Source organism: Gobio gobio (genome assembly GCF_949357685.1).
Source record: "Gobio gobio genome assembly, chromosome: 15".
Classification (NCBI taxonomy): domain Eukaryota; kingdom Metazoa; phylum Chordata; class Actinopteri; order Cypriniformes; family Gobionidae; genus Gobio; species Gobio gobio.
This window is the reverse complement of record NC_137108.1, coordinates 19944180-19962584: the sequence shown is the minus strand read 5'-3', so window position 1 is coordinate 19962584 and position 18405 is coordinate 19944180. Positions and strand designations below refer to the sequence as shown.

General features: G+C 39.3%; 2 protein-coding genes across 2 annotated transcripts in view; one reads left to right on the top strand and one right to left on the bottom strand.

Annotated features, from left to right (window-relative positions):
• The window catches only part of gtf3c6 (general transcription factor IIIC, polypeptide 6, alpha), a 1355101-nt gene that overhangs the window by 395210 nt on the left and 941486 nt on the right, over positions 1 to 18405 (top strand). The window lies entirely within an intron of this gene.
• Positions 1 to 18405, bottom strand: part of creb5b (cAMP responsive element binding protein 5b) — a 96628-nt gene that overhangs the window by 59024 nt on the left and 19199 nt on the right. Inside the window, exon 5 of the mRNA XM_079837520.1 lies at positions 15717 to 15874. Coding sequence (XP_079693646.1) covers positions 15717 to 15874 — 158 coding nt within the window. The remainder of the gene's footprint in view (positions 1 to 15716; positions 15875 to 18405) is intronic.

Sequence of the window (18405 nt, the reverse complement as noted above, 5' to 3'; positions counted from 1 at the left end):
CCTAGCATTAGGATCCTTTGGAAGGTAATTTTATTTGTAGTCTCTCCTTGTCATCTCACTAACATGCCAGTAGGCGGGGCCAAAGTTGCAATGATGAAGTAAGCGTTGATTTTCATCTGCAGAGGCGGCCTTTAACCTGTCTATAGGCATATTCCACAATCAGTACGTTTACATGGATAACAATACTCCGATATTAATCTGATTAAGACCATACTCTGATTAAGAAACTATGTAAACATCGATTTCTAATTACCGTAATCCGGTTAAAGCCATACTCAAATTAAACAAAAATGTATGCCGATTTTAGTCGCATTATCTAAGTGCATTGTAGACATGTACACACCTTAATCTAACTATTAACGTCGTCTAGGAGTTTTCGCCGCATTTTGTGACAGGACACACACACACACACACCAGGCAAGTGCAGAGGGGAGCCCCTCGTCTCGAGCCCCTGCCCTTTCAAATCAAAAGTGCCCCTCTCAAAAATCATCAATAATATTGTGACAAATAAAACAGAATTTGAATTATTATTAAAATAACAGTGCGTACAAAACAGTAACAAAGCGCTCAAATGTCCCATATATCTTTTACGTATCTGTCAGTCTGAAATGTCGTTGCCATGACGTGTTGCTATGGGGCGTATGTCGCTTGACTGCTCACTCTGACACGGCCTCCTATATATTGTATGTTGTAATAATTCTGCTCATTGTAAAAGTAAAATACAATAAGTTTGTATCTGTAATCCCAGATTCATAATTGTTTGCTTACAACAGCGGTCGGGAACCTCTAGGCTCGCGAGCCATAAGGCCATTCAGTGAATGCCTTTGGCTCAACGGCAGAAAAAAACAATCCAAACAATCACGATTTTGAAACCTTAATTTTCATCATTAATCAAAGCTATTATTCGAAATGTAGGCTGTCAAGAAGGAGGCAAGATGGGCAGTGTCTCTTTAAAGAAAAACTGAAAGACACAATATATAATATTTCAAAAATAAAACAACATATATATATATATATATATATATATATATATATATATATATATATATTACATTAAAAAGTATAAAAATCACTCGTTTTTATAAAGTAACACTGTCCAACAGCGACACCCGCAGGTAAAGTTACGGCGGGTTGCCTGAGCCCATTGATTTTAACAGACCCACAAAAGTTGCGCTATGATTGGACGTCGAACAGCGTAGCATGGCGACGTAATGACGTACCATTAATCGCGCTATGTTCTGTAACATGTAAAACGGGAACATGAACGTAATATTCTAAAAGCAACTCATGTAAACGCCTTAATCAGAATATTGTCTTATTCAGAATAATGTCAATAATTAGATTACTGCTGTCCATGTAAACGTAGTCACTGAGTCTTTATCTGGGCTTGGTTACAATAAAAGCTGTTTTTGGACTAACAAGGAGGATTTAAGTTCTGAAACTTAAGCCTGGGACGCACCAAGCTGGTGATGGGCCGTCGGGCAACATTTTTGTTTTTTTGTTTTTTTTGTTTTTTTTAAATAGTTTTTTGTGTGTTCCACAAAGTTGGCTCTAGTTGGACGCTGTCAAAATTTGTTTTTGTTTTTTTTGGGGGGGGGGGGGGGGGGTAGCATGTAGAATCGGTGAGAGAGAACATTGGTAAGGGAGAGAACTCTGATTGGCTGTTCAAAACAGTGCATGAGAATAATAGCAAAACAGCAAGCAAAGAAGTCAAAACGGTAAAGATAGAAGGCTGTTCTAATTTTACGTCATCTTACCGAGTGTTCCTGGGTGAATATTTTAATATTAACATGAGCGGAGTGTAATAAAGAACATGATCAGCAGGATTGATATTTAAAACAACGCATTTAGTATTTGCGTTACACCCAAGTAAATTATTTTCACAGTTGTTGTTAGTCATTCATAAGGGGTCAAAGAACATACAGGTCAAAGGACAATGCTAACATGGCAGGTGAAGCATTTCTGTGAATGTGAATTCTGTGTATTTATATTATACAACTATATACCAACAAAATATACCTCATCAATTGTCGATAAGTAAGTTCTCATCAAATAAAAAAAAAAATAATTTGGACACAACCCCTCTAACGGGTCACTGCATCTCATGCTCTTGTGCTGCAGAGCACGCTTCCTTTTCAACCACCAAAATATCTCACAATCTTCCTGTTCATTAGGGGTGTGAAAACAAGCTCCTATTAAGTTTAGAGGTGTGAAAACACATGCACGCAAACTGCATGCGCTGCAGTGACGTAAGTGGTCCGGGTTTGCGTGGCTCTTTGTTATTACTTTCAAATGGCATCAAATTCGTAGTGGAGAACTTCCTTCCTACTTCCTGCAGGCCCATGGAGGTTTGCACAACTTTTTTAATAGTGCAAAATGCATAAAATAAGCCAGCACTATTTGTTTTAAAAATGTCAATAAATTATGGTAATGCCATATACACTATACTGCCAAAAGTATTGGGACACCCCTCCAAATAATTGAATCCAGGTGTTCCAATCACTTCCATGGCCACCACAGGTGTATAAAATCAAGCACCTAGGCATGCAGACGCTTCTACAAACATTTGTGAAAGAATGAGTCGCTCTCAGGAGCTCAGTGAATTCAAGTGTGGTACTGTGATAGGTTGACACCTGTGCAATAAGTCCATTCGTGAAATTTCCTCACTACTAAATATTCCACGGTCAACTGTTAGTGGAATTATATAACAAAGTGGAAGCAATTGGGAACAACAGCAACTCAGCCATAAAGTGGTAGGCCACATGAAATCACAGAGCAGGGTCAGCGCATGCTGAGGCGCACATGCACAGAAGTCAATAGCCACAGACCTCCAAATTTTGTGTGGCCTTCAGATTAGCTCAAGAACAGTGTGTAGAGAGCTTCATGGAATGGGTTGCCACGGCCGAGCAGCCGCATCCAAGCCTTACATCACCAAGTGCAATGCAAAGCGTCGGATGCAGTGGTGTAAACCACTGGACTCTAAAGTTCAGGTGCATGTAAAGGCAGACATCCCAAAACTTTTGGCAATATAGTGTAAATAAAGTATATATATACAGTACAATATACCGTGTGTGTATATATATATATATATATATATATATATATATATATATATATATATATATATATACTTTATGTATATATTTATATAAAATTATACGTATTATATTTATAAATAAGAGGAAGAAACTGATTGTGGTGGGGAAACTCTGATGGTGAAAAATAAAATAGGCTTTTCCTTATGTCAGCTTGGGGAATTTTTGCCTGATTCTTTAGTAACAGAAAAGGAAGTGTGCCATACAGAGGAGTTATTTTGATTTTATGAAGTTCTTAATTTGCATGTTAACTGTTAGCATGCTACAGTGGTTAAAGCTGGGAGTTAAGATTTTTTTATATATTGCCTGCAAATGTTTCACTGCGGATGCAACACAGGAAATGTTGCGAAGGAAATAACTATGAGCTGTTCCTGATAATCATAATTATATGGCATGAATGACAATTTGCCTTGCCATCCATTTTGTATCTATTGTATCGGCTGTCGCAAGTGTGTTTCAACTAAAACTGTCTGTGTCAATCACCAGAGCTCAAGAAGAAAAGAACTATTGTCCTCTCATATCCGACTCTCCTTCAATGTGTACGGCCACCATTCAGACACTAGTTACATTTAGTATTCATCCGTAATGATCTCCAACCCCTGGACTCTCTTATCACACAGTCAAAGAGGTTGAGACCCCTCACAATGTTTTATCTCAAGCGACTGACTATGTCTAACATATTTAACACTGACATGACTCAGGAACAGATGTTAGTAATTCACATGCAGCAAGCATTCAAATCATTTAGATCACCCTTTCCCCTTTGAATAGCCATGACATTTAGATTCCCTGTGCTCTGTCTTTTCATTTTCCCTTTTTCCTGTTAGTCCAGAAGGGTCTTTAAATTTTTTATTTTTTTTGTCAAACTGCCTCTCTGAGGGTGTCCAACCCCCTTCATACCTCTCTGATGGACTGTATTCCCTCGTGAAAAGCCCAGCTGGTTAATGCTGGTTGGTGCTAGTCTACAATGTGAACTGGCACACTGCAGCCATGCAAAACTTAGCAAGTCGAAGAGCATGATCTTTCTGATAAAAAAACCTTGTTGACCAAGGTTAATCTAGTTAAAGGGATAGTTCATTCAACACATAGAACTCAAGATATTATTTGTCAATACAAATGACAGTCAATGGGGTCCAAAAAAAACCAAGAAGAAAATAAGTCATACAAGTTTGGAATGACAAGAGGGTGATTAAAAGATGACAGAATTTTACATTTTGAACTATCCCTTATATTAGGATCCAATCCTGGGGACTAGCATTCAAAACACAACATATGCCGGCCTTTTTAGCGGGACTGGTGTGAATAAAGGGAAAAAAAGCAAAAGGAACACTGGGAGAATCACAGGAAAAGTTGGGGGTTGAGGGTCCTTGGGTTGCACAGCTGTGGGCCCCCGCCTGAGCCCTGTTAAGAAGGCAGACTTGAGGAAAGCCAATCTTAATTGATTCCAAGCCTCCAAAGCTCTTCAGCAAACATGGCGAAGCAATGAAAATGACTTGTTATCCTAATTCAATGGACGCTGTATAACTCCTTCAATCTTCACATCCCGAAAAACGAAGAAAGCAGATGGACCCTGGATTAAGCTTACTGCAGTCATTCACAATCACTGTACAGTTAATTACATTTGTAGAGATGGGGGGGATCTGGGGGTCTAAAAAATCTGGTTTTATAGTTGAAGTTTTCTGCTTTACTATTTATTTTATTTCAGGGTTAGTGTGTGTGTGGTCCTGTTAAACCCTACGTATTGGGGACAACATTTCCCCACAAAGATGGCAATATCCGAAATCCTTGTCGTTGTAGGGACATTTTCTGGTCCCCATGAGCTGGCACACTGAAAATGTCCCCACAAAGACAAGGATTTCGGATATTGCCATCTTTGAGGGGTAATGTTGTCCCCAATACGTAGGGTTTAACAGGACCACACACACATGCACTAACCCTGCACTAACCGCTATAAATCAGACTAAGTGGTTTTTTGAAAATGTAAAAATGCAGAAAGTTTTCTTTGATGGGTAGGTTTATAGAGTTAAGGGTATAAAATATACAGTTTGTACAGTATAAAAATCATTATGCCTATGGAAAGTCTCCATAAAACATGAAAACCCAACATTGTGTGTGCATTTGCGTGTGCGTAAGAGAAAGAAAGAGAGAGAGAGAGAGAGAGAGAATGTTGCTCATTCTGATTCTGATAATTTAACCATATTTCTCCTAAAAATGGGAACAATGCGTTCTTAGAAAGCAGAGGAGCTGAGTAATCGCCACAGAGAAATCTGCCAAAAATAAAACGCATAAGAGTAGTTGAGTGTATTGTGTACTAAATGAATGAACCTCATATGGCATTCATACGATAGGGTTCCACTTTATTTTACAGTACGTGTCCTTACATGCATACTTATGACTGTAAAATAAAGTGCTACCTACAATAGCCTCTAAATAGTGAGTCTTATCAGATGTTCTCTCATGGATGGAGCCATGTCGTATATAGGTGACGTCAATTTGCCATAGAAAATAGTAACATTCCGGCTCCTGTGATGTAAGCCTGCCATTCAATACACCAGTGTTTAAGCCAAAGTTATGATTCACCTCCCTTTTCTAGGAATAGTGTAATATTTAGACATTAACATTTCACAACAGCAGAGCATTTCTAAATCATGCACGTCAATACTGCATCTCTCAGGATTTTTGGTTAAATCATGGCATGATTCTTCAGTTCAGAGCAGCAGGAAGAGAAGATTAAATGGTTTGTGCACAGAGACACTAACTGGCCTTGATGGCTTCCTGCGGGAAGTGGAGTTTCTGTGCTGAGGGGATTGAAAGCCTTTTTTTCCTGCTGAGGTGGACATTTCCAAAACACACTGATACACGCTTCCATAGGCTGACCCCTGACCTCCACAGCCCCCGTAACAAAACAATCACTCTCACACTTGCGGAGTCCTAGGGTGTTGCAGATTTCAATGGACATCGATGAAGATGTAGCAAAAGGACGGTTTAAAAATGTATTATAAGAAGAGAGACAGAAAGACTTCAGAACATTAATGCAAGACTGGATGAATCTCACATGTCCAGGTCACCCAACACATCATTACTTTTCATGACAGTTGAGCACATTGTCCTCAAGAGTGTCACTACCACACTCAAAAAAATAGCTTGTTGGTCTAACTTAATACAATTATGACACCTATTTCCACACAGTTGAACTGATTTATTTAGAGTTTAAGTGTTTATTGTTTAATTATTTTAGAAAAAAAATGTTTTGGTTACCACTGTGGTGAAGAGTTGAGCTTGTGGTTTGGTTGTGAGTAGCTGTCGTGCACTGATACATGTCCCATGATCGTTTGATTGAGAGGGGTAGAACTGATGCATATGTAGTAAATGATGTGCTGACCTTCAAACTAAACAATTTGATTTATTTCTATAAAAACTAATAGCCAACACAACACTTGTTCATATGCCAAGTGTAACATTTGTAGCATGCAAGTAATGATTAAGTAAAACAACTTCTCATCACTGGCGTTAGCACAGTTACAACTCATTGTGAACATCATACTATTGGGACAGTAATTGCTTCTCGTGGGGTCGTAAGGTATTCCCATCATTGACAGGGGCTAGTCTGTGATTTTATTGCCGCCCGAATCCAGAATGTCAGTGTTTTTCTCCCACCACCCGCGTAAAAATCCGAAGAAATTACCTGTTTTTTGACAAACACCAAGGTCGTGTGGTAATTGAATTGCCGTCCGAATCCACATCTCTGAGTTTTCAAGAATATATCACTTCAGAATTCACTGTTTATATCCTTTTTGACCACTGTAGAGCACCGTACGTTTGCGCTTCACTGTAATTTGGATGCATTTTAAAGATCTAGACTTTTATGGCAAGTATTTACAAGAGCAATATATTTCATCACCACTCAAAAAATAAAAATAAGAAAAGCACGTAAACATTTGAAATGGGCCGTTATTACGGCAGCGATTATATATGTTAAAATAACCACAGCATTGTTTACCTAATGTAAATAAGAGGCTGTATTCACTTATTTCTGCTCATTTCCATGTGGAAAAAAATGACATCCTTTATTTTGAGATAAAATACAAGACAGAGAACCATTTTAATTATAATGTGTGTCTATATATCTTCCTATTTTAAAACAGATTTAAATAATTCAATAATAATTGGGATATTGTTTTCCTATTATTAAATTAAAGGGGGGTGAAACACTCATTTTCAGTCAATCTCATGTCAATCTTGAGTACCTATAGAGTAGTATTGCATCTTTCGTATCTCCGAAAAGTCTTTAGTTTTATTATATTTATAAAATAAAGATACGCTGTACCGAGTCTTTCCAAAAAAAGCGTATCGTTCGGGCGGAGCTGAATAATGACGAGCGCGCGCAGCTATTGCGTTGAGCTATGCATGTTTACATAGAAAAACAATGGAATCGATAGCTAACAACACAAAGACATTTGAAGCATTTTTACTCACCGCCTGCTACCAACACACGACCATGAACCTTAATCGCTGGGATTGCTCCATCTTTCAGCATTAGGCGAGCTACAAATCCGGAGTTGAACTGTACCTTATTTATAAACCATCGTCGGCGAAATTTAGGGAACAAACAAACACTTGCACAACTCCGTTGCTGCTCCAGAGAAACATGATTGTCTTGCCATGACAACCAAAAACACACATCTTTGGTGACATTATTGATTTCCTTAAGTCCTGTGAATGCAGCGCAGCTGGCTTCCCTAAAGCGTTTGCTCTCTCGCTCTAGTCGCGCGCGCGCCCTTCCGGGAGAAGAACCCGTACGGCCCATACAAGGACATTCTGCCCTATCTGACGTCATATATGCCCATACTTGAAACCGGAAGGAGTATTTTTGGCACAGAAATACTCCATCAAACATCCATTTTTTTTTTAAACTTTGTCCATGTTTAGGATGGGAATCCAAGTCTTTAACAGTGTAAAAAGCTCAGCCCCCCCCCCCCCCTCTTTAAATATGCATTTATTCTTATTATGCCAAGCATATGACATTTTATTTACAGCATACAGTCATGTTATTGATCACGTGAGCAGCGTTCCCAGGTGCGCAGGATCACAAAACTCGCTCCTCCACTGTGAATAAATCACCATCCGAATGCACGAGGTTGCATGCACATTTATTTTTACAGACGTCCACATGAGAAACAATTACCGTCCGAATAGACTTATTTTACGTAGCCACCCACAGCCTACCCACAAGGTCTACACTTCACGATAATGTTAACCTCAAAAATTGACTCTTTTACTCTTTTAAATGTCAAATATAACTGAACATCAAACATTAGCTGGTCTTTCTATTTAATAAAAAACACATTAAACAGCTCTTAATTTCAGCGCTTGCTCTCCTGATCCATCCCTATGCAAAGCATGCTTGGAACTAGAAATCCACTGCCAAGTTTCAGTCAATGCAACATAAATGAATCATGTAGTCCCAACACAAATGGTTTAGGTTAACTTAACATTTTACAAATTTCATTTCATTTAACGTAATTCAAATGAGTGTAAATGACAATTAAGTAAAAAACTAAAGATTTGTGTTGTTTCAACTTATTTAATTTAAATAAACTGAGCGAACAGCTAGAATCATTTGTTTTGAGTGCATAATCCTTTATGTTCTTTACTACAGTTCATCTTTTATTTATATTTAAAGCATCATATACATCAAAGACAATACAACAAATACTACCCAGGGTTATTAGTGTTAACTAAAACTATTTATGCAATTAATAAACACTTTTATTTAAATAAAATATTTTAAAAAAAAATTAATTTAACTCAAACTAAAAAAATAAAGTAAAGAAAAAATAATCTTTTTTTAAAAAAACAAAAACTTGACAAAAGCACAAAAAGAAATGACAAAAGCTCACTTAAAAAGCACCTTAAAATTACTAAAAGTTATACTAAAAACTAAAGTGAAAAGTGAAAATATAAAAATAAAATCTATTTTGAAAAATTTTTTTAATTTCATATTTCTTTTGGAGAATGTGACCTCTCAGTTCTTGACAGGTTTCATGAGATTCACCAATTACTTTAAGACTAACACAGCTTCTCCCTATAAAATATACCGTTTCCATAAAAGACCAAGGTCTTTATAATATCTGAGCTGCATGAGTGTCCATCCATAATGAACGCTATAAACTGTTTCTTTACAGCTTTAGCACATGCACACCCACGTTCCAACACAAAAACAGCATGGACATTGCATATGCTCAGCATGAATTTATATTCACCTCTCATTTCTACAGTCTGAAACACAGCAGAGCATTCACAGCGGCCTTCAGCATTACGGCCGTTGACCCTTGTTACGAAGCTCATTTACAGATTTACTGCACATTATTTTGATTGTTTAACAATCTTGGAGTGCCTACTAAGGAAAGTTAATGCAGCAAAGAAAGGAGAACTAACTAGTTTCTCTCAGTCTCTTATCCTCGCTCTCTTTCTTCGACTGTAATTCCATCCCTTTTCAAGAACAAATGGCCTGTCAGACCTTCAATCAACTTGATTGACAGGCTTTCCATCCAATATTCACAAGTTGTCTAATCTGGGCTCCTACCGCACCTATCCTGTCTCACCATTGGCATATAGATATGCAGTATGTCTTCATACACTTCACAAAACGCATGAGATTGTATGCAGACATTAAAGGTCCCATGGCATGGCATTTTTCTATTATTTTATAATGTTTCCTGAGGTGTACTTATATTGTTAGTATGATTTTTACATCATAAAATGTCATAATTTAGAAATAAAAGGCATTTTTTCAATACTGATGTTTGTCCTCTGGCTGAATGCCCTGCTTCAAGAGGCGTGTCTGCTGTGAGACTTCAGTAAAAACGCCCACTGTTGTGATTGGCTGACATCTTTGCATTTTAAATGAGCGGAGGGGGCGTGGTTTAACGAGGTCTACGAGTCACGAGCTGCTGCCAGAGAGACGGATGGACCTGAGTTCACTTCACATCAGTTCTGTTAGTCTCAGTTCAGTATTGTTGTAGTTACAGCATATACTTCAGGTTATTAGTTTATTTCTAGTCGGAGGGGCTGTCACTCATGTCAGAAAGTTAGTAACTTTAGTAAATTATGGATCAGCGCTGACTGGAGACGCGAACCGTTTAGAACGATTCAGTCCGATTTGGTGAACTGATTCGGTTCACTAAAAAGAACCGGTTCAAAAGAATCATTCGTTCGCGAACCGGACATCACGGAGACGGAGCGATTGCTAACAAAGTTATTTATAGTAACTACTGAGTTGTGAGAGCGCTGTCTGTCAGCGCGAGTTTATTGTGTTTGTATCTGAGAGTTCTGAATAAACACGAGTTCCAGTCACGCCGAGTCCGTCTTCATCATTATTACCAACTTTGTAACACATGCAAAGTACCATTACAGCTGTCGAGACGAACGAGTTACGAGTAAGTGTTGATAATAGCATTATTTTTAGACATGTTCCAATCATATGAAAAGCGTCAGTGACGCGCATTGAGTACACAGCGCAAACAAAGACACAACAGCAGTAATCGAATGTAATCCAGTTTATTGTGGGGATAGCTGGCTAGCCCGGATATGCTCACGCTTACCCCTCGTCCACTGACTCACAAGATAGAAAACACGAAAACACCGTTCTGTCTGGAGAGAGAGAGCTGCGTGTGCACGAATAATAGATAATTAGCTACACATAAGAAATCACTGATCACAGATCAGAAGGAACTGAAAAAAGACTTCTGTTTTCATTTGTACATCCAAACACTGAGAAACTGCCAGCGTTCACTCATTCACAACCCATGATCTCTCGAGCGTTTGCATGGGCGTGCCAGATTCTCTGGGCGAAGGAAAGGGAGGAAACCGTTCCTGCTTGGACGTCAAACCAGGAGACTTCAGGATTGGCTCGTCTGGCCTGTCATTTTCTCAAAGGCAGAGAAAGACAGCCAGAACTCGGGTTTACACTGATCAACATTTCTATCCACTTGGGGACAATATTCAGGCTAGGGGAACTCATATTAATGTTGAAAAACCTCATAAAATGAAAATTTCATGCCATGGGACCTTTAAAGGGGTCATAGAATGACATTTTTGTACAAGTTAATATGATTCTTTAGTGTCTAAATGAAAAGTTTGTAATATACTTTAATTAAAAATTCTCATTAGTATTTGTAAGAAAACACTCATTTTACCTGGTCAAAACCAGCTTAGTTTTCAGCAAGTCATTTCAGTGTATGTGACTTTAAATGATAATGAGCTTTGCTCACCCCGCCCCCTCTGCTCTGTGGGGCGTTCGGTTCGACCCGACACAACACCACAACACAGGTGGAGTGTTGCCTTGACAACATTTGAGGGTATATTTTCGAGAAATAATGGCAACGGGAGTCTCTGAAGACACATCTGAGCAACCTTATCATTTTGAACCGGAGTCGGACCAGGAACAGATGACGAACCCATCGAAGTTCGAACAGGACGTTTCTGAATGGTTGGTTAACGTCATGTCACTTTGATCTATCTTTGTACTGGCAGAGTAGCGTAGTTGCTTTGTGTTTACTGATGTGTTAGTTCATTGACAGATTGATGTTATGTTACAAGATTTTTTTTTTTTACATTACTTCTTAATCAGTAACAGACACCATTATAAACCATGTACAAAAGTAAGCTTAGTGTAGTGTTACCACGTTAACTTTATCACCCAAGTACACAGTTTGTAATAACAAACATAACGCGTTGTTCATTATAAACGTGGGATTATGAATTATATTGAGAACGTCATACACAGAAAGCATGCCGTAATGTAACTTACCCTGTAAACTTTAGCCTCATTCATCGTGAAGCGTGCAAGCGATTTGCAAAGATTAATATAAAGGTTAATAAAACGTTACACTCACATCTTCGATCTTCCTGAGGTGCAGCAGGAACACGATCCTTTTTTCAAGAGCAGCTTATTAGCAAAACCTGCTTTATACTGACGCTCGTTTATAAAGCAGTCTGCTGAGAAATGATTCGCGCAAACATTGACGTTGATCGGGGGGAATATTCCCTTCTAAAACAACACTCAGCACTGCAGCCACTGGGTCTTCAGCAGTTCGGATTTAGGGACATCAAAATGACTGCTGTGTTCGTTATTACACCCAACAACACAACACCACAATCGCCTAGACGCCATTCTGCTCCAGAGTATCAACAATGGCGGACGGATGTCAGCTCGGTCAGGGTGGGTCTGTGTTGAAACGCTGCTGTCAATCAACAATCTTAGGAGGGGCGTACACCGTGTAACGTCACACGGTCAGACGGCTCGATTTGAGACTGGGGAAAATATATAAGGAGATTAAAAAAAAACACTGGATGTATTTTTATCATTATAGGATGGTTGTGTACAGGCACTGCCAACACACATTTCCGTATAATCAACTTGTAAAAGTGCATGTACCATTCTATGACCCCTTTAAGTAAAGTGTGTGTTATTGATTTGCCGCCAACCAATAAGACGGTAGATTCAGAAAAAAAAGCACCCAGCTAAGTGACAGTTTTATCACGAAACATCTTGTTTATGAAAATCCGGTGTTATGTGCAATAAATCTGTGATTTTGGAGTCTGAGCCTCTAATCTTAAATCTCTACCACATCTGAAAATGATACCGTCCTCTCCATCATGTGTTTGGGAGTGTGTTTCGGGTGGTGATTATACTGCAGACAGGGTGCATTCTGATGCAACAAAGAGACAGAGAGAGAAAGACGGTAAGAAAAAGGGAATAAGACTGCTGGGGGAAAATGAAAGACGGGTCAGTAGTGGGATGTGTTTGCGTAAGAGGGGCGTCCTCCCAAAAAGCTGATATCCCCACCAGAGCTGCACCACTGATGTCATCACTGTGGGACACACCCAAGCTGGCTACATGACACAGAGAACTTTAAGAGTCACTGCAGGGACAACTGGAAAGATTCACAAACACACACGAAATGCACAGAACATCCAAAGAGTGCTACAATCGGCCCAGGAATGTGAGAATGTGGACACTTTGTTTGCTGATTGCAAATTTGCCTACCCTAATTATAAGAATTGTTTTAGCCTTAAATAACAGTTTGCTGATCAAATGCCAGATCTTTCAATGAAAATTCTTGAGAAGCATTTCTATCATATAGTCAGCATTGCACTTTTTTTTTAATTGGGTAAAAGTGTGTGAGAGTGTTGGCGAGTGCGTGTGAAACTGAATGTGTGAAGTGCAAAACCTCAACAATCTTCACTTTGACCTAATCTAGTTTCTGGGTCTAATGTTCAGGGCTTGACATTATCACCCACCAAATGCAGGTGGATTTCAGCAGTGACGCGTAATGCACTCACTCCTACTAGCCACTTTGGCTATAATATACACCGATTAGGCGTAACATTATGACCACCTTCCTAATATTGTGTTGGTTCACATTTTGCTGCCAAAACAGCCCTGACCCATCGAGGCATGGACTCCACTAGACCCCTGAAGGTGTGCTGTGGTATCTGGTACCAAGATATTAGCAGCAGTTCCTTTAAGTCCTATAAGTTGCGAGGTGGGCCCTCCATGGATCGGACTTGTTTGTTCAGCACATCCCACAGATGCTCGATTGGATTGAGATCTGGGGAATTTGGAGGCTGATCAACACCTCAAACTCGTTGTGCTCCTCAAACCATTCCTGAACCATTTTTTCTTTGTGGCAGGGCAGGATATGGCATTATCCTGCTGAAAGAAGCCACAGCCACCGGGGAATACCGTTTCCATGAAATGTACATGAGTGTACATGGTCTGCAACAATGCCTAGGTAGGTGATACAAGTCAAAGTAACATCCACATGGATGGCAGGACCCAAGGTTTCCCAGCAGAACATTGCCCAAAACATCCCACTGCCTCCGCCAGCTTGCCTTCTTCCCATAGTGCATCCTGGTGCCATGTGTTCCCCAGGGAAGCAACGCACACAGACATGGACATGGGTCTGAATGGGTCTATGCAGCCCCATAAGCAACTAACTGCGATGCACTGTGTATTTTGACACCTTTCTATCAGAACCAGCACTAACTTCTTGAGCAATTTGAGCTACAGTAGCTCGTCTGTTTGATCGGACCACACGGGCCAGCCTTTGCTTCCCACATGCATCAATGAGCCATGACCCTGTTGCCAGTTCACCACTGTTCCTTCCTTGCACCACTTTTGATAGATACTGACCACTGCAGACCGGGAACACCCCACAAGAGCTGCAGTTTTGGCGTTGCTCTGACCCCGTTATCTAGTCATCACAATTTGGCCCCTGTCAAACTCGCTCAAATCCTTACGCTTGCCCATTTTTCCTGCTTCTAACACATCAACTTTGGGGACAAAATGTTCACTTGCTGCCTCATATATCCCACCCACTAACAGTTACTGTGATGACGATATAATCAGTGTTATACACTTCACCTGTCATAATGTTATGCCTGATCGGTGTATAATTTTTTTGTTTAGTTTGCAGTCTTTTAAAAAGGCATCTGAAATAATAAACTAAGTGCAATGTACTGTTGTCAAAACATATCAACTGTAGTGAGTCCACTCAAGTGTAGTGATTTTTCAATACATATCGATACTGAAATATCTGAAACGCTTCCAATACTCATTTTCCGCAGAAAAGATACACGATACCAGCTGCCCTTTCTCGCTCTCTCATCTCTCTGACACACTTCCTCTCACACAGTCATTTCATTTGCTCCGGATGAATATTGTTGGTGTTGCAGGGCTTGAATTTCGGCATGGGATTCCGCGTATTGTGCATAATTTTACTCATTCCCACAGATTTTGTGTTCACACCAAAAGCGCCTCTCAGTACTAAATGTAGTTCTTTTTTGCTGCTTATCGCACTTAAACAGTCAAATACGCATAAAGTAATGTCAAAATGCCAGACTTATATTCACGTAAACAGGTGAGAACGCGTGTAACAGTATAATGAATCCATCCGTCAGGTCTTAAAGTGACAGCAGCCTAATAAACCTGCTGCCAACATTAAAAATATCTTTATGGCAGTTTTTCTCCACAGTATTGATGTCAAAATTATGGCCAGTGAAAATGCTGAGTGGCTAGTAACTTTGGAAAACCAGCAAAAACTTGTCATGTCAAGCCCTGCTAATGTTGTTTTGAAAGTCATACAAGTTTGGAACCACATGAGGCTGAGTAACTGATCACTTTTTATTTTTGGATGAACTATTAAGGGTGTTTGGTTAGTGGGGTCAGTTACCACTTCACATCCCTATATGTACAGCTTACTTACAAAAACATTTCAAAACCTTTCAAAGCAAGCAAAGAGCTATGAAGTAACAGATGCTTATAAAAACTCCCTTCCAAATCCAAGAATCCAGCTGTTGTCCACTCCTGTCCACATGACAGGACACACAAATCTGACTAAGACTGAAACACAGTCTTTTGACGAATATAATCACTACTCCTCTGCCTTGTGCAAGCTGACTGCTGTATTCTGATAGGAGGAATGCAAACAGCAGCTTGGACCTTGGACTAATATCAAACTACCAGCCTCCGTCTAGTGAATGCTGTACAGATGACATGCAACTAACAATATTTATTCGGGCCCACGCAACTGCGGTGATGAGAGGCCGACTTACCCAATCTGTCTGTTGGTGGAAGGGGCTTGAGTAATGACAGAACTGGACTGGGGCGAGGGCAGTGCCTGCTGGATCACTATGCTGCTGTCGTGGTTGGCCATTCTCGAATGGGTCTGCTGGTGCTGGTTAGGGCCCCCCTGCCCATGAAGAGTGATATTCTGTTCACAAACACAAAGGGTGGGGGTCATGAGCACAGGGGTAAAATATAAACGGTCAATGTATTAAAATAGCAAAAGCAAAAAAGATTCAGAAAGATTCATTGTCTATTGTCAATATTTTAGAAGTTTTTCACACTTATTTATAGAAATAAGTAAGAATATTTAGAATATTTTTAGAATATTTTAGGGAATCTTTCACACTTGTGCAAAATTTGGCTAATATCCTGGCAAGGTTCTCTCAAAGTAATGAACAAACATTATTCCAGTAATGTTAATAGAACAATTCAATGTTATCTGGTCTTTAATAATGTTCTCAGAATGTTAGCACAAAAACACTATTTATAATATATTTTATAATATATTTTTAAAAATTGGATGTTGCAGTAAACATTCCCATAATATTTGCTAAATTATAAAAATGGAATCATCCCTTAACGTACATATAGTATAATCCAGGAAAATGTTTTGAATGTTCAGAGAACATGCAGAAACAACATTTTCATAACTTAATGGTAACGAGCGAAAAATGCTGGGTTAGGCCTGCTGGGTCATTTCATTGGGTTATTTTTATTTTTATTTTACCCATGTGCTGGGTCACTCTGAAAAATTCTGGTTTATTTTTTTAACCCAAATGCTGGGTTCAGCCAGCTGGGTCATTTCATTGGGTTATTTTTCCCATTAATGGGTAATTTTTCTGTAACTCAGCTGCTGGGTCATCACATTCCTACTCAACGCTGGGTCAATGTAACCCAATGCTGGGTAGTCTGTGCCTGTTAAAACTAGATATTTTGTCAATGGTCATTTTGTGTTCTGTTCTGAGAGAAAACTTCCTGAGGTGGAAATTCCTGAATGAAATTAAATAACTAAATGAATTAACTAAAGTATTTTATGACTGTAAAAGACTTGCAATTGAATATAAACCTTCAATATCAAATTGACTGACCCAGCACTTTCAATAAACAACCCAGCAAACGGGTAATGTATAAAAGCCAACAAGCTGGGTAAAAATAACCCTTATGTTCTGTCCAATATTTACCCAGCGCTGGGTTGCCAAATAACCCAGGATTGGTTGCTTTTAACCCAGTATTTTTTTTGAGTGTGGGAAGCACTGACTGAACATACAGCAGCTTCTTTGGTTTAGGCCACTTTGACACAAACCACACATTTACGTGAGGCGTGAGAAAGGAGTCAGAAATGCACTCTGTACTCCTTTAGGTGTGACACCTCTGTGAACCTGAGCTTATGCATTTCCTGTAGCAGATAGAGCAAGTCTGAGATGAATAAGGGAAATATCTGTTGAGGGCCACTGCTTGAACGCACAATTTAAAGTTTTTAAACCCAAGTCAAGGTGGAAGTGCAGTTGAAATATTTTTGTAGGCCAACCCGGAAGTCAACCATCACACTTGTTTCCTCCAATGGGACTTTCAGAAAATTAGCTTTGGACCAACTAATATCTATGATGACACATTTTGTTCATCATGATAATCTTCACAAATGAACACACCTTTAATGAATTTTGAAGCCTAAATACAATCGCCAGATGTAAAAAGCTAAACATAGGCTATTAAACAAACTACACCACGGTCTTTCGTTCGGCATGTGTGGCGAACCTGAGGCCTGCGCTTTTGGATTAATTCTTTGACTGTCACCATCACTAAGCTTCTGACTTGATTTAAAAATTTGAGTTAGAATAGTTTGCAAGAATGTGATTACAAACACAATGAGGCTGCAGCGGACTAGTGAGTAGATGTGTTTTCCAAACAAAAACTACCAGAAGTGCCAAAATGCTAACTTGTTTCCGAGTTCTGGCTTACAAAAATATATCATCCCTGCAGCACTCTATGACTTTAATATGAATACTTACAGAAGAATTCTCTGAAAATGCGCTGGGCAATACCTCCCTCTCACCTGTCTTTGCCTGAGCTAAGCAAAAGTCCTGCTACAACCTGCTGCTTGCTGACTTGGCATGGTGTTCTAACCCTAAACCTCAAGTGTATACTCCCCAGATTAACAGACACCATTAGTTTATCTACAGCACGGCTGTCATGCATACAGTAGGGTGGTGGTCACTGAGGCCAAGTGGTAAAACCGTCATTTGGGTCAAAGTTGTTTGCATGCGTCATTGTCAGACCCTGATGAAGCATAATAAAAACACCCGCAATTTCACACGATTATCATCCCTGTTATCACTTTGAAATATGCCTATAAAACACTTGAGAACGTTTCTTTAAACTTCTAGATGGGTAAAAACACGTTACTTGCAACGATTGGCTTGCTGTACACAAACTGATAAAAAAAAATTATCTCGGTGTCATATAAAACTCATTGGCAGTCTCATCCTATGTCACATGATTTTTGCATGCGCATGATTGTGGAGGCAGGCATAAAAAAGCAGCACAATTTGTTCAATATAACAACATTGGTCAACCATCTGCGTGAACTTTGGGGTAGGGCTGCATATTTGTCCAAATAAAAAAGATAGGGGAGGGATGTTAGGAAAAAGCCTTCATTTTTTTTAAATTTTGTTTGGT